Genomic DNA, 24,457 nt, shown 5'->3' with positions numbered 1-24,457 from the left:
TAAATTAATTGTTGTTAAAAATTCAAGATTACTCAAACGAATAGGAACGATTTCCTTTTTTTCAATACCGAAAACGTTTATTGACATATTATTCATTTTCTCAAATTTTGTTATATCTTTAATTTTAAGTGGAAATTCAATCCCTTCATATTTCAATATATTAGAAAAATGTGGATATGATGATTTTTTACAGACATCAGTTGCACATGGATGAAGAGCTGCCACAATAGACCAAAGAAAACAGTACGGATCATTATTTTGAATGTTAAGGACAGCCTTTTTATTTTGAATGAATTTAGGTACTTCAATATATGTGGAAATACCTACATTTATCGGTGTATAGTTATTAAGGTTCACCTTCAATTGTAAAATTTCATAAAGGCTCCAACCGCTGTCTTTTTCTTGAAATTCTTCAAGTTTTGTCAAAATATTATGTTTGATATGCTCATCGTAAAATAATTTCAAATCTGTATTCGAATCGAGAATTCTGTTTTTTGTTTGAAAATGGTTGATGTCAGTTTCACCGGTTTGAGGCTTCATGAAATTCGCTAAAAATATAACGTTAACTTTCAATAAAGTTTTTTTCAATTCTCTCCTAACTTTACATATAAAAGATCTGTATGCTTTATCGAAGAACTCCGTAGGATCCTTAATTTTCAAATTAATGATTGCACCAGTCCTTACACGACTATTGAAACATGATTCTAATTCTTGCCAAATTAAATTTCTTTTTTTGTTTTTATCAACATTTTTATGAAAGTTGAATTTTTGTTTATAATATTTCAATAAAGCCAAATTCGATTCTAATTTGGAAAAATATTTTTTGTTCGAACATTCGTTGAATTTGATATATTTTTTCAAAAGTAAGATATTTTTGTTCAAAAATTTAATCCACTTGCAATACTCAGCTTTACTTTTAATCAACTTACCAACTTTTTGAATTTTCAACACAATATTATCGCTAACTTTTTCTATTTCTGCACAGGTATTCATTCTTGTTTAGTAGCGTGAAAATGATAAAGTGAATAACGAACGATAATCAACACAGTTTTAATCTATTCTCACTTACCTTGCGAATGATGTCAAATTGCGATCAGTTCAATTTACAAACCTACTTTACAAGATTTATGCAGCACTTATTTGCTAATGTTGTTATTTAAAATGCGCGCTATTTCCATAAATTAGAGGTCATTTTTGATTATGTGAATCATGAACTTTAAACGTCTGTTTATCGCAATGAATTAATGGAAAAATTACATCACGTAATTGATACATGATAATGCACTCGCAACTCATGAACTTTACATGTGTGTTATGGTAACACGGTATTGATATTTCTTAATAGAAAAATTATATCACGTACTTGATACATGATAATGCACTCGTTTATCATTGCATAAACAACATACGTACGATGTTATTCATTTTTATCAGCACAATTTCACAGTATAAATTGACGGATCTGTGTCTTTGGAAAATCATTCTAGTTACGAGTGAATCGATACAACAACAAAAATGTCGACTATTCCAACAACTTTAATTATTAATATTACAAATACAAAAATGTTGCCCGTTAATATGGCAATGGTGGTGCTTAAACAATTATTCAGGTAAGTCATTTTCAACTGATATTATTACTTGTGTTTGAACAATTTTTCATATTGTTATAGATATGGTGTGAAGCAGATTGTAAAAAAATCTGAGGACTGTATTTTAGTATATTTAAAATAAAGTCCGAAGATGGTTACTTTGACCAAGAAATTTGGTAATTTGCCAGTGAAAGTAACCCGGGCAATGGCTGAAAATGAAAAGGAATTGGGGTTTCTGGAAACAGCAGTGAAACGGTTCAATTTCAATATACAAGATGATGATGACGTGGACGCTATTCCATCACCTCCACCACCAAAAAAGTTGAAGGATTCATCATCATCATCAAAAGAAATTCTACCGCCTCCAACACGATCACTATCTCCTGTCATAATCGAAGATTTTGAAGGAGAAAACTCTCAACACCCTACTTATTTCCAAGAATCCCAAGATTTTTTGTAAAATTTATTTATTATAATAAAATAAACAAAATTGAGAAAAATATTTTTTTATTTCTGCAATGTAGTAAAAATCACATGTATAATGAGAATGTGTGAAAAGTAAATATTTCATTAAAAGAACAAGAATTCAGAATTTATTTCTTACAGTGAGAATACCAATATTTCAATAAAAAAACATTTTCTAGTGCACAATTCAAACTGTTATTTAAATGATTCATACAATGGTGTGACTTGAGAAAACTTTTCAAATTTTCTATTGCAGGACATCCTTCTTCATACAAATCGGAAATTTCATTTTGAATGAGTTGACTTAACCATTTTTTCTTTTCACAACCTTTCAGACTTATAACAGCATCAAAACCAACACAATTCTTGATGAACTCCGAAATTTGTTCGTAGTTGATGGTTGCTACTGTTGTTGTTGAACTTTGCTCATGCTGCCATGACAATCCATGTAGATTATTTGTACACCAGTTCATATGTTTTTCCACATGAGGCATATATTGATTGATGCCTATTGGTAAATTAATCATTCGATGGTACCATACTCCATTTTCAACATTCAAAATTGCAATTTCTTTACATAAAAAATTTCCCTTACCATATTGAAAACCTTGCACATCGATGATAAACATGATACCACACTCAATGACACCGTAAAAATAAAGTAATATACTGATTCATAGAGTATTTATAATACGAATGCTGATTACGCAATATTTCTCTTATCTATCCAACTATTATGTTTGTCATCGAATCCTAACCATTTAACGAAAACTTTTCCATTCTTTCTTTTAAGTACTTTTTCTACGAGATATATATCAGGATGTTTTACTTTTTGTAATTGCTCTTTGTAAAAACCTCCTGAAATATCTTGCATTTTATCATCTCTCAGTAAATAGGTTACAGGATTTGTCAATTGTACTTTTGCTATCGTGAAAATTTCTGTTGACTAGTTTGGAAAATATTTTTTATCGAAAATTCCTCGTAATTTAGATATGCGTACATGATCTCCTACTTTGAATTTATTATTGAAGTCAATTTGTTTGATATGATTGTAGGCTGTGTGAAGTAATTTATTTTCATCTTTTTTACTCACTTCAGCAGGTTTCATTTTGATGGTTCTATGAGTGGAATTGTTATATTTTTCCAAAATATGTTTCAATATATTAAGCCACTTATAGTTACCCTGAAAATTGAATTCTTTATACATCCAAGACTTCATTGTTCTATTAAATCTCTCAATTATTGATGCTTTCTTTTCACTGAACGTACTATAATGATTAACTTTATATTTTTCCATCAATTTCTTAAATTCTGAGTTGAAAAATTCTTAACCTGAATCAGTTTGTAAATTTTGTGGTGATTGTTTACGTAAAACTTCTTCCATAGCTTTGGACACAGCATTAGCTGTCTTATTTTTTAAGGTAGTGCCCAAGCAAACTTTGAAAAACAGTTTATCACAGTTAGAATATATTTATATCCTTTATTCACTTTAGAATATGGTATCATCTCAACTAAATCAGTTTGAAAAAGATCATCGAAACCCTTAATGATTACTCTTCGTCTTTTGAAATTGATTCGGGCTTGTTCATGAAGTTCTTCAATAATATCCCTTTTAACATCAGTTTGAAAGTTCATGGTATGACGGTCAGAAGAAAACTCAAGAAAATTGATGAAATTTTATTAATACATACACTATCTGTCATACATATTTCATAAAACAATGGTACTCATTCTCTAATTCCTGGATGCTTTGGATTTTTGTTTCGAATTTGATTTGGTGGTTGTGCTCTCCTCTTCTCAAGAATTCTGGAAGCTTTGATAATCAAACGGTTTGCTTCGGAAGACACTTTATGCTCTTCCATATCAGGACAAAGTTCTCTAATCAAATTTTTGGTATACTGTTCAATGTCAATTCGATCATATTGTTGTGTATTCATGTTTGAGATAAAACTTTATAAGTAACTACAAATCCAATGAATATATTTATACTTTTCTGTTATCAAATAAGATTAAAATTTTCCGAGCTCTTCTCGCGAAATCTTTGGTCAAAAATTTTTTGTCTATGTGAATTTTCTAAAATTGGATCTATAAAAGCTGAACTGCTCCGAATACGTCGCTGAAAGCGTGTTCGATCAATGGCGAAAAATTCCCAATAAGTTTTTCTTGCATTTCTATAGGCGAAACTCCAAGCAAATATGTAATGAACTTCATTTTTCTTTTCATTGAAAGTTATTCTATTATTACTACTCATCATAACTCACTCTAGAATTGTTTCACAGAATTCGTTAGTGGATTGTATCTGAGTAAACGATCGTGTAAAATCAAACAAAATGCTGATGTATTTGCAGGAATATTTTCACTGGCTTCGAAGTCGAGTCTTATATCTTGCACTCCTACCTTTAAGCTATCATTTTGTCTACTGCAATCAATAACAAATAGAGATGCGATATCGTGAAACTTAGTCAATGTAAGACAGGGCTCTCCAGAAGTTTTATAATAGTAGGATTCTTGAAATTGGGCGAAGAGCTCGTAAAGTAATGCAAACTGGTTTTTCTTGAAGTTCAAATTCATATTATCGTAAGGGTATACATCTGAGTTGAGGTGGAGTTTGATGTTGGTAATATTACAATGATCGAAATGACTAATATTTTTCTTGATCTGATTTTTCCTCTGAGTCTGAAAAGCTACAATGATGAATCGTGGTTTTTCCAATTGATTAGATGCTTTCACATTCCAAGAATGAGTCATTGTTTGTTGTAAAAGTGGATATTCGTGTAGTTCCCAGCTCCTGAATGCAATTTCTAAATCACGTCCTTTTTCAATGTACTTGAGTAATCGCAATTTTTCTGTATCGGAAACTTGAACATGAGGAATTCTCCAGAGAATTTTTGTTAAATTAACTTTGGGTTTTTCATTATCCTTTGTTGATATTACAGAATTTACGTCACTACTTGTTCTAATGAGTACCAATTCTTGGCGAATGTTTACGATTATTTTCTTGAAATCTTCACAGAAACCCAAAAGGTGTTTCAGGGGGATGTAGACGTTGAAGTATCCATTCGGATCGGATACTTTTGGATATTCCAAATGATTCCAACAGGCATTATTATATCTATCACATTCGCTACTTGTATAGGAGATGTATCCTTTAATAGATGATGTTATACCTGGATTCCTCACCCTGTCCACTACTGTGCCTCCTATCTCATATCTTATCTCATCGAACAGAAATGCCATACCATTATTCACAAAATTTAATGTTATACTAGGTTTATTTTCAGCATCAGTTAATCGTCCTTCGATATAAAGGTAACTTTGGGATGGCAATGTATAAATATCTTGAGTTTGAATAGGAATTCTAATTTCATCAGAATTATTGAATGTCGTATTTGCATAAGGTGGATGACTATGCATCTCGTAATTAGTTATAGAATCATCCATCAATACATGTTCACCAATATTCAATATATTAAAGCTCATTTTTGCGTTTTTTTCATCCTTTTTCCACTATCTAGTATTTTTGTTTTTCTGCTACTTCTGCTGCTGCTGCTGCTTCTGCCACCGCAAGAACACTTGAAAAATAATAAAATTTGTCTGAATCTTGAACTGATGTTGACTTTGAGGTTACACCAAAACTCGTAAAAAGTAGCCGTTTTGACACTTTGACACTTAAAGTACTCGAAAATCAAGTGAAAGAAGAAACTGTCGATTTTCTGATGTTAACCGTTTAACAGCACTTCCTATAGTGACACATTTTCCAGGATCTTTATCAATTATACTATGTGCTGTTGTTGATGTTGTTGGAAAAGTTGTAATATTATATAAAAATACCATCAGAGCTGCTCTTTGAGATGAAGTCTTACTGTTATCGTTTCCTGTTGGAAATTGACTAAATTACCCTCTTGATCATTTATTTTAAGGAAAACCTCATCGATATGTCTGGTGTTGATTGGTAAATAGATAACATTTGCAACTTTTTCAATAATTCGAAATCCACTTGGTACGGTGGGGTAGAACATATGTAACAAATGTACGGCACTGTCATTATTGAATGAATTCGTTATTAAATTGCATTCAACACAATTCGAATTCACTTTGGAGATATTGATTGGAAAAATCGATATATGTTTTCTATTCGGTTGTAATTTCTTTTTCTCGAATCCCAATAGAGGTGCCAATGAATTAGGTTTTTCAAAATGAATTGGTTTATTGGACATGATTTCATATCTCAAAGTATTTCGGTTTGCATACAATTTCAGATCGATACTACTCTCAGAATTTTCCTCTTCTTTAGTTATGATATTTGAAGTTTTCGCCTTGAGTTCTTGTTTCGTACTTTCTTTCAATTTCACTTCATTCAATTGCCTCATAATTTCACTCTCTATATCAGATATTTCATATGAACCAGGAGGAATCTTAATTTTTGTAGACCCAATATAAAAAATATTATTAGTCTCATCCACATTCGGTATTGTATTGAATGTTACAAAGTCAATCAATCCTAAAACATAATTTTTTGTATCGTCCAGTATGATAGGATTAATTTTAGACGAGAGAATCGAATCTCGGCCTGATAAGGTGAACGTATATGAACACATGTTAAAGGTTATCTGTAGAATGAAGAGAAAACATTGATTACATACATGTTTATTGAGAAAGAAATTTCAAACATAGTTGTCCGCAATTAACAGAATTATATGATTGATATACAGTATGATTATAATTAATGAGACAAGGTCCATCTGAATTGAAGTATATTAAAGCTTCCAGAGGTGGCCTCAGATTACCATAACTATCAAAATAAATTATATGGGAACCATTTTTGCGGTAGGCAGTCCAATGAGTCCCAGGTCCAGATTGTTTATCGAGATTTATTATTCCTCTTTCTTTTTTTCGGATTTTTTTCGGTAAATTATCTCTCATATAGACAGATCTGAAAAATGTAATTTTTAAATCCTTTGCATACTTTATCAAGTCGATATTGGATAACGGACGATTATGAGGATTTTTTTTCATGTTTCACCTCTCCCTCTCAAACGGTGGTACGATTCAAAAACAACCCCAAACCAGTTTTGTAAGGTCTTAAATAAAATCCTTTCCCCAATGCAATAGATTCCATAGTTTTATTATGACGTTGATCTTCTTCTAACTGATTTTTTGCAGATTTAGCATCAGTTACAGCTTTGGCAATTCCAGCTGCTCCCCCTGTTAGGGCACCGAATGCACTCAACCCAGCAAAAATTGGAATCAAAGGAAGTATTCCACCTGTTTTGGGTATTTTCACAACGCGTGTTGGTCTAATATTCAATTTTTTTGCAGATTTCAAAGCTACCGTCACAGCTTCTCCTAAAGTCTTTGGTTTTTTACTGATGATTTGTTTTTTTATTTTTCGTGTCGCTGTCATGAAACACATCCCCTTTTTATTCCTACATTTCTTTACAATTTTTTTCTTCCTAGAGATATTTTTCCTCTTATTTTTAGATTGTTTTCTTTTACATTTTTTGACAACCATCTCGTTATGAATTACTCGATACACTGACAGATTCATCCTATTACAGTAAATATTTATATGGATATTTTTATTTTCTTATTATCAACATTTTCAAACTCTTCCTCCAAATTTCGTTTTTTAGGATTCTGCTGCTGCTGCTGCTGCTGAGACATTTGTTCATTTATTCCTTCAATTGAGCCATTTTTCTGAATATCTGACTCGATTTGTTGCTCTAAATTTTTTCTTTTCGCAGATAATTTGGGTTTATTTTCTCTTGAGTTGATTATTCTCATTTTTTTATCTGGGATAACAGGTATATCGTTGAGGAATTTTCTTTTAGTAGCACGCTTCAAGTCTTCTATTATATCAATATCCATAGGTTCATTTTCTTCTTTGTTATCGATAATAAGTCGTTTTCGTCTCGGTGGCGGCGGCGGCGGCGGCAGACGTTCAGTCTTAGATTTTTTCTTATCAACTCGAATAATTTTATTTCCATTGCTACTGTTGAGAAGTTTTAAACACTCTTCAATATTCTTCGTTACATCTGTTAGTCGTTTATTCATTCCACTCAATAATTGAATACATTTTCTCTTGATATTAGCAGTTACAGGTGTACGATTACGACGTTGTAAGCCCATACCTAATTTGACTTTTGCCTTCATGGTACCTGCGACTGCTAGGGCAGCCATTTTTTCTCCTAATGAACTATCTTTCGCTTTGAATCGCGTCATAGCCTTCTCAGCTAGAATTCTATCAGCTTCATGTCTACGATTCAAATCTTTGGTTTGTGAATAACTTATATCATGATTTTTACATGCTTCATCTAAACCATTAATACCTTTCTCACCACGAGCCAGACGTTTTTGTAATTTTGTACCTGGCCCGCAATATTTATATCCGGGTATATGCAATTCAACCGGTAAATTATTGATAGCGCTATTCACCAACCCATCACCGTAACGTTGCATATTAGATCTTTTCGCGTATAAGTTTGAAAGTTGACTGATTAAAATTCAGTTACCTCAAGTATTTTATTGGAAATAGATATGCAAGGTATTAAAGTTATTCCACGAAAAATTGCTCTACCAATCGAGAATAATATATTTGAAACAGAGGAAACTTTCAAAAAGCATGGTATGCTATTCCCCTCTACAATAAGGTGTATAATTGTTGGACCTTCAAACTGCGGTAAAACAAATTTAATGGTGAATATGTTGGAGCATGAAAATGGACTGAAATTTGAAAATATATATGTGTATTCTAAATCACTTAATCAACCTAAATATAGGTACTTGGAGCACCTGCTTAAACCAATAAAAGGAATCGGATATTACGCATTCAGTGCCAGTGAAAATATAATGCATCCGTCTGAAGCTAATCCCAATTCGATTTTTATTTTTGATGATGTTGCTTGTGATAATCAGGAAGTTATAAGAGAATACTTCAGTATGGCGAGACATGCTGCTGTCGATCCATTTTATTTGAATCAAAGTTATGCAAAAATACCCAAACACTTAATTCGAGACAATGCCAATTGTTTAATCGCTTTCAAACAAGATGATCTAAACTTGCGACACATCTATACCGATCATGTAGGAACTGACATGACCTTTGATACCTTCAAGGTGATTTGTTCTTTATGTTGGAGAGAACCTTATGGATTTATTACTATTTTTAAAGATTGTTGTCTCAATAGGGGTCGTTACCGCAAAGGACTCGATCACTTCATACACATTCAAGAATAAAAATGGAAACAAACCACATTATCAGATTAATACCAGTTCAGACCTGTTGTAAACCAGTTCAAACCTGATAAAACCTGTTCATAACCGGTTCAAACCGGATCAAAACCAGTTCAACAGACCTGATAGAAGCAGATCAAGTGTCGGTTCAACCTATTCAAATACCTGATCTATTCAAAACCTGATAGAGACCAGTTTGACAATGAGAAGTGAAGACATAGAACTGAAAAAAAGACTCATTAATAAACGAAAAATTGTTAAAAATGAATTGGAATTTTTGAAACATGGTGAATTACTACATGAAAGTATGTTCAATCCAATTACAAAACACCTGAAAAATATAGAGAATAAATTACAAGACAAAATTCCTAAATTAGGTGAACAACAAGAAACATCATCTGAAACATATAAAACGTCTCCAATACAACAATACTTATTGCAAACTCCAAAAAATGAAAAGATGTTTCCCAAGATTCCTCGTCGATTATCAATGAAACTACTATCAAATTCAGAACCAATGATAGAAAATGTTTCACATTCTGATGACGATGAACCAAGTGAAATCAAGCAATCTATTGTAGAAAATATTCAGTCTGAAGATGAAGAAGAAGAAAGTCATTCATCTGGAGTTAATCGTCTGAAAGATATTACACAAACTTCATATATTGATTATTTAAATCAATATGATCCTCTTCCAAGAAAGTATATCGAGGATATGCACCATGATGTAGACAAAAAAGAATTCGATCACAAATATGGTGTACGACTTGATGAAAATACTGAAAAACTATCAATCGGAGATTCAAGACTGCACATTGATGGTCCAGATGTAATCGTTAAAAATAGAAGATATAAGGGTACACCCGGTCTATATGAATTACTTTTCAAAAAATATCCTGAAAATTTCACCGAACAAGATCAACAAAATTATAAACAAATTGTTTTGAAAACGAATGCTCACCGGCGGCATTATCAACCAAATAAACAAATTGACGGTAGTAAATTGCAAAAATATAAAAATATAATAGCTCCAATAACTGGTATATCGGGAGAAGGTATGTTTATGGAAGCAAATAACAATAAAATAGATTATATTAGATGGGATGATCCAAACGAACTCTGCGACAGATTACGTTTACTACTATCCTCAAGGCAGGCAGGTCATTCAGGTCATCAAAATGAAATAAATTCCATTATTGAAGAACTGCGAGAAGCTAACATAATTGCATGAGAATTCAACAGAATTGATTAGAGAGAATGGAAGTCGAAGCACGTATGCATTTGATACACGAAAGAAATTTCGAAACTTTTGAAAGTAGAATCGAAACTTTTCATAATTGGACACATGAATTTCCAAAAGATAAACTTGCTGATGCTGGTTTCATTTATACTGGTAAAGGTGATATTGTTGCGTGTCCGAAATGTCACATTGAAGGATTTGAATGGAAAATGGGAGACGATCCGCTGATGGATCACTTCAGATGGCAACCAGATTGTATATTTTTTGATGGAAATACATTGCTCTCTGGAAAAGAAACTTAAGAAAAAGGAGAAGAAAAACCACCCAAAGACAACGTTCCCACAAATTCAAGTAATATTTGTAAAATATGTTTAGAAAAAGAAATGGATATATTATTTGTACCATGTAAACATGTAGCATGCTGCATTGATTGTTCTATCAGATGTGATAATTGTCCAGTTTGTAGATCATATATTGAATCATTTATAAAAATTTTTATTACATAAAAATAAAACATAAAAAACGTAGCAATGTTATTTTTATTATTACACTCTACTTGTTATTGTAAATCGAATGAAACCTTGTATTCATGAGGAATTACGTATTTTCCAATTCATTTGCAAAAAATATCCATATTTAATCATACATATGACCTTAAGGTCAGCTAATCTGGTTTATTATCAGGCAAACAACAAGTATTCCCATGAAATGCAACGATATCCTAATTAACTGCAACAAAGTTGTCTCAAGGTCAACTGGTGCACCGACTCATCGAACACATTGACGTACGCCTGCTTTAACGAAAAGGGGTCGCCTGATGAGGGTGCCCCAACAGGGGTTGCCCGAAAAGGGTTGCCCGAAGAGGGCCGAAGAGGGTTGAAGAGGGTTGGCCGAAGACCATTCACTGAGCCAAAACGGCTCTACGACACGGCTAACCTACACCTGCCGAGGCCTCTTCTTACAACACCCTCTGGTCATTGACCATCACAACCCTCTGGTCATTGACGATCTACACAAGGGTTGCTCAAGAACTCTTTGTCACACCATTATTCTTCGACAACAAGGCCTTTTTGACATGCTTCTTCACCCCAAACAACCGCATCCCTTACGCTCTCGATGGACAGCTCGATGGCATGGTTACCATTGTATCTAGAACCACGTTAGCTATACTACTCCGCACAAACTCAAACCTCGGAGGGTTATCGTTCGTAGAGATGCAACAGATGGTTGAAGTAGATTCCGACAGATTTTTTCAACTAACCAGAGCTTAATTTTTTTCATTTTTTTCTCAAATTCACTATTAACTCCAAAAATCAGGTTTCATTATGATTTTCCACTTGATGTTGATTCTATTGGGGACACTTTTCTCCCAACACACGTTGCACTAACCAAGTTAGCATATTCAGGAGATGTGACAGCAGTTTTGTTGTAATAAGGAAAAAGTTCATGTTTCTAAATGGAATATTACTGATGTGAGAATTAAAAAATTCTTGGATAATAATTTTTGTTTATGATCTTTTTCAAATTGAACAAAATGCATTTTTCAATAGCTCATCCGAATGTGAAGGTGTTCATCACTCATGGTGGATTATTGAGTACAACAGAAACTATCTACCATGGCGTGCCCATTCTCGCTCTACCCATTTTTGGAGACCAGAAAATGAATGCAGCACATGCAGTTGCAGGAGGATATGCGTTATCGCTGTCAATATCCAAGATTACTGAAGACGATATCTCTGATGCATTAAATCAACTCTTAAATGATCCCAAGTAAGCAAACATATTATTTCAGATCTATAATCTGCTTTTTCATATTTTTCACTGGGTACGTACTCATTTTATAACTTTGAATTGCCGGTTGTTCTCGGTTCGACTGCAGATATGATATACACATACTCCATGTTGCCTTACCCCAAATAGGTGTGTGATACATGAAATGATAAAACACAAGACCCCATACATCTCACGAATTAAATTTCTTTTGCATGAAATCTTTTTGGAATAGCAACTTGGTCTGTTGATTTTTCATAGGGTGGAGTATGGTATATACCACATGGGCTGAAAAGTCTCGGGCCCCACACATAGAGGGCACTAGTAATATTGGAATAACCGCTTTTCCAGTTGGTACTAGACTTCAGAAGGAAGCTGTTGAAATTTCATGATATTCTACCAATAAGTTTGGTAGTTATTGTACTGAAAGTCTACTTCTGTTATTTGCAAAACAATGGATTGAAAACAATTTCGCATTTAAATTTCACACTGCTTCTTGATGATGAAAATACTGTTCAAGCAGAGCAATGGCTTGAAAAGTATTATAATGACTCTGTTCTATCAGAAACAACAACTGAACGTTGTTTTGCTGACTTCAAAGATGATCTTAGAGACACCGATGATGCAGAACGCGGTGGACGTCCAAAATAAGGCAGTAACACCAGAAAACATAAAAAAATTCACAAAATCGTTTTGAATGATCGAAAAGAAAAGTTGCGTTAGTTAGCTGACATGGCAGAGCTATCAAATGAAAATGTTTGCTTCATATTGCATGCGTATGGTGACTTCGTGCAAAGCGCCCAAAAGCACAACAATCGTCTGGCTTTGGTAGTTCCAGATATGCGTGGTGTGATATTCATCGACAATCTTGAGAAGAGAAATTCCATCAACAGAGCGTTTGAAGGCCGTGTAATAACTGCCATTCATAGAGATCGAGGTCGATCACCCGTTTTCCAGTTGAAAAAGCGCCGAACTTTTTCATGACTGTCGGATCTTCGAGCGTCGTTGTGGTCATGTTCAAGTTGGGCTAGACTAAACAAATGAATATATTATATCCTGTCGATTATCATACGTCTGGGGAGGTTAAAAATGCTAAGATGAGGATTTTGTGAGTAGCATTGCTGACGCGAGGGCTTGTGAGTTTTTTGGAGGGACACAAAAAGTCGGTCACCAAAGCCCGTCGAGACGAGATCGGGGGTCTCATCCCTCAGCCTTCGAGGCTGAGGAAGGTGGCCTAAATAGGGAACTTATTTCTTTCCTAAGCGCGTGGTGCGAAATTTAAGGAAAATCAGCAGTAAAATCATAAACCGTTGATGGTTACACGGGAGTTTGAAATAAAAGTGTTGGTGTTGAAGACACCCCGAGTCAACGAAACCTATGGTTTTCTTATTAGTCAGTGGGCTATGCTTGAAGACTGGCAGTAAACCTGTGGTTGACCATGAACCACTCAAAGAGGCGTTATGTGAGTGTTTTTTTTATCAATCAGTTGATATTGAGAGTTTGTCTGAGTTCACTTCTATATATATATCGGGTGTCCCACATTTTATGTGACAGGCAATATCTGGTTGGTTGAAGGAGATACACAAAAATGTTTCATACAAAAGTTCCAGGAGTTCATGAGAGCTATATATTGATATAATTTTTAAATATACAGGGTGTTTGGTGTAGGTGCTACAGACCAAAATTCCATTTTTTAAAATAGAACGCCCTGTATTTCATTACATATTCAGATGCTACGTTAAATTCTGATATCATTTCATGTTTGGTATTTGAAATTCGGTTACGGCATTGTTGAGTTATTGCACTTTTCCTTAAATATAAAGTTTCAAAAAAACTTATTTACTCGTACACGAATCCAGTCTAAATCTTTTATTAAATTGAACTAGACTACTACTGAATACAAACCATTATTCTCACCAGTACGATACGATATCGATATCAGTTGAATATAATATTGAAATTCTTGAGAATGTGACTAACTTGAGGGTGAATTGCTTTATATTGCACAATTTCATCAAGTAGCTTATGCTTGTTGATGCCATAGTAACAAATGTTGTTGAATTGTATCTACTTGTCAGTTCGATTCAGTGATTCTTTGCAAAACAGTAACTGTGTTCTTTGTGCAAAAACTCCAGTATGCCTTTCGCGTTTATTCCAAGTGATTGCATTGATATGTTATTAATTTTTGGGGAATGTCAGAAAAACTGCCGTCAAGCACAACGTCTATACCAAGAACGTTTTCCAGACAGACCCATTCCGTCACGAATGACTTTTTCGAGAGTTGTAGAAAAATTGCGAACTGGGTCATTTCCTTCTACTATAAAGCATCGTCATCATACGAGATCTGTTAGAACTGAAGATTTAGAGATCAATGTGTTGGCTTATATTATTATTCATCCACATGTTTCTATCCGTACTCTTGCAGAAGAAGTCGGTGTGAGTAAATCTAATGTACAGAGAATTCTGAAAGGAAATAAATACCACTCATTCAAAATTCAGTTGGTACAAGGTTTGAAACCCACGGACTTTGAACGACGACTTGAATTCATTGCTTGTATTCAGGTAATATTACATGAAAGTCCTAACATATTCAGTCAAATTTTGTGGAACGATGAATCGCGATTCCACAATAATGGAGTTGTGAATCGACATAACAGTCACTATTGGTCTCAAGAAAATCCCCACTGGGTCCGCGAAAGTAATTTTCAAACTACTTGGGGTATTAATGTATGGTGTGGATTGTTCAATGGCCGCATCATAGGACCTTACTTTTTCAATGAAAATCTCAATGGATTGCGATATTTACATTTTCTAGAAAATGATTTGATCCAGTTGATGGAAGATATTCCCATAGCAGAACGACAAGGAATTTGGTGGCAACAAGATGGTGCTCCTCCTCACAATTCACAGGTTGTTACTGAATATCTGGATAGAACGTACCCAAATAGATGTATTGGTAATAAGGGTCCAATTCGGTGGCCGGCTCGTTCCCCAGATTTATCACCGCTTGATTTTTTCCTATGGGGTTATTTAAAAGATATTGTTTTTTCTACTCCCCCTTTGAATGTGGATGATCTGAAAATGAAAATTCGACTAGCGTGCAGTGATATTACGCCTGATAATAGGTTCGTTCCAACCTTGAGTCACAAACAGATTTCCAACTGTTTGTGAATCGTTGACAACGCGCATGTCTGGTAAATATTGGTTTCTGATTGATTTGAAATTTCTGATTGGAACAGCTGATAGTTCAACTGAAGTTTGGCATGGAATTTCAACCTAACCTTCAAAAATAATTTGGGAAAGAAAGTTTTTGGCTTTCTACTACTCCATCTTAATACAAAAAAAGGGACGAGGAAATCTTCCAAAGAAAGGAAAGAAGTAATCAATATGAATGTGTAGATCATGGATGTGTAGATCATGCAAAGAAGTAACTTTCAGACACAAACTGAAAGAATGTCCTCCTGAAACAGTTACTTTCATATAAATATTGAAGTACACGAAAGAAAAAAAAATTCTTTCGAAACAAATACTTCTATATGAACACTGAATTATACAGAAGATACTTTTCTCTACTCAGTTTGTATTTCAAACATTCCACAACGAATGTCACTCCCAAAAATATAACCCCTTCAATTCTTTAAAAATAAATCTAATCAAGTGTATTTCTGGAGAGTAAAAGAAGGTTGCAGTATTTTATATCTCTATTCTATTCACTTATCAACATGGAACTGGGAGGTCACCGCAATAATTAATTTGTGTAATTAAAGATGTTCATATTATAGGTTCACTTAAAGAATTCCGAATTTTTCCTGCGCCTGCAAATACATCATTTATTTTATAACAATTTTTGCAGGTTATGTTGTTTGTAAGTTGCATGAACATAAAACAGAAACAATAATACGGAATACGCATGCGTCAGATTGATGGTTAGAAGATAATCCTCAAACCATTCTGATAGATTTCGAACAGGTTTGAATCTTGGATGGAACAGAAAACTGATAGTTTACTAATGGTTGGAAACTCACGTTGGAACGCAATCACATTACTGCGCAGAATCGTGACTGTCAGAAAGTGTTTCTGACGCTGGTTGGAACGAACCTATTATAAGAGCGACTTGTACGAGAGAAGTGATTCGACGTTTCGAAGCCTGTATAATATCTAATGGGCATCACTTTGAACAATTTTTATGACTTATTTCTAGGTACCTACCATTCTTATGAAATGATTTATCAAGTTATATTATTTACATTGTTATTAATTAAAGATTTGTTTTCGAATACACCTCTTTCAATTTCGCAATTGTTTCATATTCAAAATGATTCCTGACTGAATTCCACAACTCAAAATTGTAACCATTACTTCGAACACCCAAAATTTCGACTAATTTTCATGTGATCTGATGCAGAGAGAATAATTGTATGAGATATTTTAAAAAATAATAGTCGTTCTCAAGACTTTACATTTTAAGCAATAACTCAACAACGCCGTAACCGAATTTCAAAAACCAAACATGAAATGATATCAGAATTTAACGTAGCATCTGAATATGTAATGATATACAGGGCGTTCTATTTTAAAAAATGGAATTTTGGTCTGTAGCACCTACACCAAACACCCTGTATATTTAAAAATTATATCAAAATATAGCTCTCATGAACTCCTAAAACTTTTGTATGAAACATTTTTGTGTATATCCTTCAACAAACCAGATATTGCCTGTCACATATATTTTGTTGAGTTCCTAGTGCTGATTGTTTAGCTAGAATAATTTTACAATTGCAAAAGAAAGAGGGCGAAAATTCGAAGTTATTCAACAGGTTAAATAATTAGCACATAGCATGGTAAAATTGGCGGCATTTCCAGGGTTCTATTTCATAGAATTCAACATTTTCCTTCTATATAAGATTTTACACGTTGTTTTTTTTTATTATTTTGTCCATGGAGTAGTTTTCCTACTCATTTCACCTTATATTTGAAACCTTGGAATTTCATCTCCTTTCGGAATGAGAAAAATAACATCCTCGTAGAGTCAGATGAAGTTAAGAGAACAAAAACAAATAAGAGACTTTTTGTCAATCTATCGAGAAGAGAATAGTGAGTGAAAAGCATTTTAACTAAGATTAAAATTCAGTTCTGGAACCACATAATTAAGATTGTGAGTAGGTATACTGAATGACTAGATATCAAAAAGACCAGCCTTCGTGCGTTCGGCACGAACACTACAGCCTTTTGGGATTTGCCTTACATCCAAATTTTGATGTGAAGAAATCTGCATCTGGTGACGGCAGCTGCCAAATTTTATTTAAATAAAACAAACAACGCAATAGTGAGAGGGTTACCTAGGATTGATAGGCAGTTAAGTATTATTTCACTGGTGACAAATATACAGTGTCATCCCCAAAGTATGCACCATATGGGACACTTATTTATTAAGGGTTTTTCGACAAAAAGTTATTCTTGATTAAAGTTTGTGCATCCCCTAAAACTGAACATTCACCAACAAAATACAGTAAGACATATATAATATACGAGGAGCCTTCAAAAATTTGATTTTGAGACATGAGTAAAGTACTCTTGTTTTGAAAAATCTCGGAAAACGTTATCTGAAAAAGTTGTTCATCATCGAAAAATACATCTGAGCGAATTTTTTTACCCGTTTTTTTAAAATGGGGACTACGAAAAATGAAAATGATAAATAGACAGCATCCTGTATACGACGTTTCATTTTGAAAGCCTTCAATATCACGTATTACACAACTATGGTGTTAACCACGGTCAATTTTTTAAGGAGTAAAATAATTTTCAAAGTTTTTGGTGCAAAGTTATTTTTGGTTAACACCGAAAATTATTCAGAATCATACTGTATTGTAACAAGAACTTGACATTCGATAATATCAAATCACACGACATCAAAATCAAATAGGTATTTCGGAACAAACTCATTGATTTTTTGGAGATTTTCTTGTCCAAAATGAATCTCCAAAATAATCTCCAGATAATCAATGAGTTTGTTCCGAATTATCTATTTTATTTTAATGTTTTGTGATTTGATATCGTTGTATAAGAAGTTCTTGTTACAAGACTGCACAATTTTGAGTAATTTTTGGTCTTAACAAAAAATAAATATAACTTTGCACCAAAAACTTTGAGGATTATTTTACTTCTCAAAAAAATTGACCGTGGTTAACACCATAGTTGTGTGATTTGTAATATTGCAGGCTTTTAAAATGAACCGTCGTATTCAGGATGCTGTCTATTTATTGTTTTAGCAAATTTTCAATTTTCGTAGTCCCCATTAAAAAAAATGGGTAAAAAATAAAACTCCACTTAGATGGCCATGACTCCAAATCTAGATGTTTTTTTCAATGCTGAACAACTTTTCAGATTAACATTTTCCGAGATTTTCCAGAAAAAGAGTAATTTACTCCTGTCTCAAAATCAAACATTTGTTGTTGAAAAACCCTTAATAAATAAGTTGGTGCATACTTTGGGAATGACACTGTATATAAAAACTCGTCGATGGTACTTTGATGACAGATAAGTGGGATTTCACGAGGATTTCTCGGTTGAGAAATCCAATAATTCCACCATTCAGACCTTTCTAATTTTTGTACGTTATTACTCTGTTAAAGGAAGAGGATATTATCGTAGTATTACAGGCGAAATTGCGAAGAAATGTATTCGCCAGATTTGGCTCCTAGTCACTACTGGCTGTTCGCAGACCTATGAAAAATGCTCATCGGTGACGAATTTTGGTCGAATGGGGAGGCTATAGCTGAAACTGAAACCTATTCTGAGGTAAAAGATGAATTGTTCCACAAAAGTGCTATCGAAATGTTAGAGCGGCCCTGGAATGATTATGTTACTCTAGAAAGAGATTACATAGATTTTTATAAAGCCAATTTTGAACAAAAAATGCGTTCTCTTCCTTGTACCCGGGACCTTTCAGGCCAGCATTAATCAATCTCTCATGTAGAGTGTATCGTTTCATACCATACAGTGATGATCTTTGATGGAATTCACTTTCATTAAACACCAGGATACATGTTTTTTTAAGTTCGTTCATATTGTATATAAAGTAACTTTTTTTTTTCTTCCTAGGTACAGGGAAAATGCCAAAAAGAGATCAGCTTTGATGCATGACCGTCAAGTGAAACCCATGGATCTTGCGATTTACTGGATAGAATACGTTATCCGAAACAAAGGAGCACCGCATCTGAGGGTGGCTGCCCTGAACTTAACGTGGTATCAATATTTATTGCTAGATATTATTTCAGTAGTTCTGATCATTGGTATCATTTTGATGTTTGTTTCGTATTTATTGATGAAAAAGTTATGTTTGTCAAGAAAAAGTGACATGAAAATCAAAAGTAATTGAGAGTTAGATGTGAAAATCCTGAAGGTAGTTCCTTATGATACCTAATCACCTCACTATTTTGAATAAAGAAGTATTTCGTGTATTCAACAGGAATCTCCTTATCAGTGATTCAGAAAATGTTAAAAGGAATGTTAATGAATAAAAGAGAATTGGAACTTTCTATAAGGACTAATGTAATGAACCATCGTTAGTTCAATGTATAAGTTTGAAAATGTCCTTAGGATGAAACTGCAGTAACGTTAGTTACAAATAAAAGTGGTTAATAACATAGAAAGTTCATATTCTCTTTTCTTCGTTATGATTCCCTACTACGTAGTAAGAGCTGCATCCATCAATTTTTTCTTCTAAGGAATGTTAAATAAAATTTTGAAAGCAAAACAGTTCAAGACCAGTATCAAATTCCAATTATTCCGTATAATTCATTCAAAATACCAAAAAAACCTGCTAATGATATAGAAACTCAGTTTCTACTACCTACATTGAAAGTAATAATGAATACGGCTTCTTCACGATGAACATTTTCTTATCATTGTTCGATAAAAGTATTGGTAGCCATGAGTTGAAAAATTTGTCGCACCCCTACGAACGACAACTCAACCAATCATCCATAATTGATGCTTGATTCCACAAAATTGTGAAAACAGTATCGTTCAGTACTACTCTCAAATTAAATGAATATTACTGGAGTATTATTCATACTCAACCAGCAAAATTGTTTTATAATTTCATGGTGCTGCAAATGTTTTTTTTATGTTGGTGTTTTATAATTACTCCCAAAATACTGATTGATTTTATTAGACGAGCCGTGAACACAATATAGTTGTAGGCAATAGAAATAAATGTTTTATAAATTTGTCATAGAAATGTTCATGGAATAAAATTAAAATACCGTTATGAAATAGTCAGGAAATCATCACTGAAACGTTTTTACAACTAACTTGTATATTATACATCAAGTGAGAAAATCGATCGAGTGAGTAATATATCATTTTCTTACGCATTGTACACTGTACTTTTTCTACGGTTGAATTCGTTGTTTCCAAGTATTGAAAACTAAAATACATATATAATAATACTTGTATGTCTGAATTGGAGGGGTTATATTTTTAGGAGTGATTAATTAATGTATCAGATGGAGTAGTAGAAAGCAAAAACTTTCTTTCCCCAAAAAAAAAAACTTGTATGGCATTAACTCATTTTTATATTTTATTCAAAATAGTAATTAACAGTTATATCTGAATAATTTTGTAAAATAATTTCTGGTAGGTCGTTTTGTTTCAACATGTTTTCAGTAATTGAAATATTAGCTGCGGTTGAAGTTGATGGGGAAACGTACTGAGCTTCCACACCATTATTGTGTTCAGGTTCTAAAGGCGCCGGAGGCTGAAAGGATTCTACTATACTTTTTAAAATTATCATTTTGTTAGCTATGAAGTTGTCGATATAAGATTCAGCAACATTGCTGGATTTCCAACCCCCATGGCATTTTAAGTTGAAAGATCTGCCCCTGCATTAACTGAATTAGTCGCAGATGACCTTCGGAAACAGTGAGCAGTATATAATTTAGGGTTCGTCAATTGCAAAAATTTCGCTATTTCTTTAGCCATGGTGCCAAATTTATTATCCCCACAGGATGTTTCGTACATTTGCTATTTTTCTAATAAAAAAAACGTGTTTCATTTGTGCATGGTTGAAGATTCATATATGTTTTTGTAAATTTGGTAGAATTCTCCTGTGACTGTGAAATTTCTAGGAACCTTGGTTTTAGTATCGAGTAATTTCATTAAAGGGCCGAATTAAGATTTTCCATATCATCAATTTTTATTAGCAAATACTTTTCATCCGGTGCATCTTTTAAAAATTGTTGAATTTCTTCAGAAGTTAATGTTTTTGACTGTTTTGGAGCATATTTTTCAGATTTTCGTTTCAAAAAATGCACATAGTTTTACGTATTTTGATATATCAACACAGTTTTTAATAATTAAGGTACTCCTCATTATCGAGTACTGAGACCATAATATTGATGATTTCAATCTTCTTGACAAAGCTATTTCATAATTTTCTCTTGATATGCTTGGTAGCAAATTCTTGCAAATATCAATTGTTTTCTGAACAATTTCTGGAGGTGTATTTTCCAACTCTGAATCTTCGTATTCCATTATATTCAATATTCAATAAATCAGAACTGTTTATATTATAACAATCGACAATAAAACTATTTTCTTTGGGTAAGTTTAGTTGTTATGGAAACGCCGACAATGGGCTACTTGGATATTGCACGCGAATCGTCGGCGTAGCGTTGTCAACATGGAGAACGTGTCATATAGACAACATACCCACAAATCTCGTGTATAATATCACGGATTCTGGTGTCATTGACATTTGTATCTCTGATCATCTAGGACAATATATTGATATTCAATGCAAGCATGATGCTGAATGTTCTCGAATCTCTAGACCTGTAACCAAAATAGGGCTGAATAGAATAAAAACAGTCTTGCAGAAATAGATTTTCAATTTTTTTACACTACAGACGCACCCATAAATGACTCAGCTGAATTTCTTACAAACAGCTTACATAATCTAGTATGCAAGTTTCTACCGACGAAGAGAGTGAAAAACAACAATAAAACTCCTGTAAAATTTTATAATGATCACCTGAGAGAACTGAGGAGACAAGTGCATGCAGTTAAAGTTGTGTCTGATTGCACAGGTACCACAGAAGATAAAGTTGCGTATAAAAAGCTCAAAAATCACTATCCATCGGAAATTACCTTAGCAAAAAAAGAATCTTGCAGCAACCTCATATCAAATTCAGCAAATAAAAGTAGAGACTGTTGGAAGCTAATAAATTTCGAAAGAAACAAAGCAAAAATAGGCAACACTGAACATAGTAGTAATCTATCAGCAGATGAGTACAATAATTTTTTTTCTTCAGTGGCTGACTTTATAATTAAACAGTTACCACAGAACAATCATTGTGTTATCGATTTTTTAGATCGCACCTCGAAACCGAAAGATTCTTTTTTTCTAGAACCTGTCACTAAACATGAAGTGTGGTCAGCAATTAAAAGATTAAAAAATTCTCCCCGCTTTGATATATTTTGCCTAAATAGCAAAATCATGAAAGAAGTGGGGGATAGTATTGTGGATCCATTGACAGCACTCATTAATTTGAGCTTCGTGGAGGGAGTCTTCCCTGATATCTTCAAAATATCTAAGGTAATACCGATATTTAAAAAAGGCGATAAAGACCTACCCGACAATTATAGGCCTATTTCAATCATTCCAATTCTAGGAAAAATTATTGAAATGATTTTAAAAACTCGTTTGAATTCTTTTTTTGACAAACATAACACAATCCATGATTGTCAATTTGGCTTCCGTACTAATCGTTCCACAGTCCAAGCAGTAAGCAGGGTGGTTGAAAAGATAATTGAGGGTTTTGAGTCCTGTGAACTAACAGGTGTTACGCTGTGTGACCTCTCCAAGGCCTTTGACTGTGTTTCCCATCAGCTACTGTTAACAAAGCTAGAATACTATGGCGTGAGAGGAAGCCCACTTAACATTTTCAAATCTTACCTATCCAATAGACTGCAATGTGTTTCTGTCAATGGGGGTAACTCTGAACAAGCAAGTGTCCAATACGGAGTACCACAGGGCTCCGTCTTAGGGCCACTATTGTTCACCATATATATCAATGACATATTTAACTTCCTCTTGCCGGATATGTGTATTGCTTTTGCGGACGACACTTCCCTGCTCAATTCACATCAGAGCCTCACTACACTCAAAATACACATGACAGCCACGAAATCTAGAGCAGAACTCTGGTTTAACACAAATCAACTGAAAATGAACAAAGATAAAACCCAAACCATCACATTCTCCTCTAACAAATATCTTACCAATGGGTCAACTGCCAAACTGTTGGGAATAATACTTGATGACGGTCTTAAGTGGAATAGCCACATTGATAGTTTGTGCAACAAACTGTCCAGTCAGCTATTTGTGTTACGCAAACTTAAAAAAATTGTCAGTACTGATGTACTGCTTATCTCATACCACTCCCTTTTTCACTCTCACATATCCTATGGAACCCTGCTGTGGGGTAACTCCACTCAGGCTATACGAGCATTTCGACTGCAGAAGAGAGCACTGAGAATCATCGATGGAGCACGTTTTGATGAATCATGCAAGCAAATTTTCATCAAACATAAGATAATGGCACTACCTTGTATTTACATATATCAAACTCTCATTGAAATTCATAAAAATAAAGAAATGTTCAAGCTGAACTCTGATTTTCACAGCTATCCAACACGCAGTGGCTGCCAGCTGAGACCACTAAAGTTGAGATTGAAATCATCACATTCTAATACATTGAATCTCAGCCTCTACAATAAAATTGATATGTATGCAAGATGTCTTGGTTTGCATGCGTTCAAGACAGTTATTAAAAAAGCACTCATTGATAACTGTTTTTATTCCGTTAGTGAATATCAGGAGGCAATATCAATTCAATCCAATCAATGCTGATGCCCCCATCGCATATATTTTTTTTTATATATATATATATATATATATATATATATTTTATTTCTTTACATAATTGTATATTTTTTGTCTTTGTCTACTGCGAATAAGTATGTGTTTATATAAACCACGGGATGTTTCAACACTCTTCGTAAATTGACCTACTACCCATGTATATTGTGCATATCGTAGTCAATAAAGCATTTCTTTCTTTCTTTCTTTCTTTCTATCAATCTGACATGTAAC

At 33.6% G+C, this 24,457-nt stretch overlaps 1 protein-coding gene and 1 long non-coding RNA gene across 2 annotated transcripts in view; both read left to right on the top strand.

Moving 5' to 3' along the window:
- The window catches only part of LOC111512327 (UDP-glycosyltransferase UGT5), a 36,968-nt gene extending 16,912 nt beyond the window's left edge, over positions 1-20,056 (top strand). The window contains exons 3-4 of the mRNA XM_074183632.1: positions 12,078-12,297; positions 19,399-20,056. Of these exons, the coding sequence (XP_074039733.1) occupies positions 12,078-12,297; positions 19,399-19,675 (497 nt within the window). The 3' untranslated portion in view covers positions 19,676-20,056. The remainder of the gene's footprint in view (positions 1-12,077; positions 12,298-19,398) is intronic.
- Positions 991-2,856, top strand: LOC141485939 (uncharacterized). The gene is made up of 2 exons (XR_012467544.1): positions 991-1,610; positions 1,671-2,856. It is a non-coding gene; the product is annotated as an uncharacterized lncRNA (long non-coding RNA).
- Positions 20,057-24,457: the final 4,401 nt, after the last annotated feature.

This window comes from Leptinotarsa decemlineata, unplaced genomic scaffold (assembly GCF_025532065.1).
Source record: "Leptinotarsa decemlineata unplaced genomic scaffold, Ldec_3_MD MMD2_tig00026340_RagTag_RagTag, whole genome shotgun sequence".
NCBI classification, from domain to species: Eukaryota; Metazoa; Arthropoda; class Insecta; order Coleoptera; family Chrysomelidae; genus Leptinotarsa; species Leptinotarsa decemlineata.
This window is presented reverse-complemented; position numbering and strand designations above follow the sequence as displayed.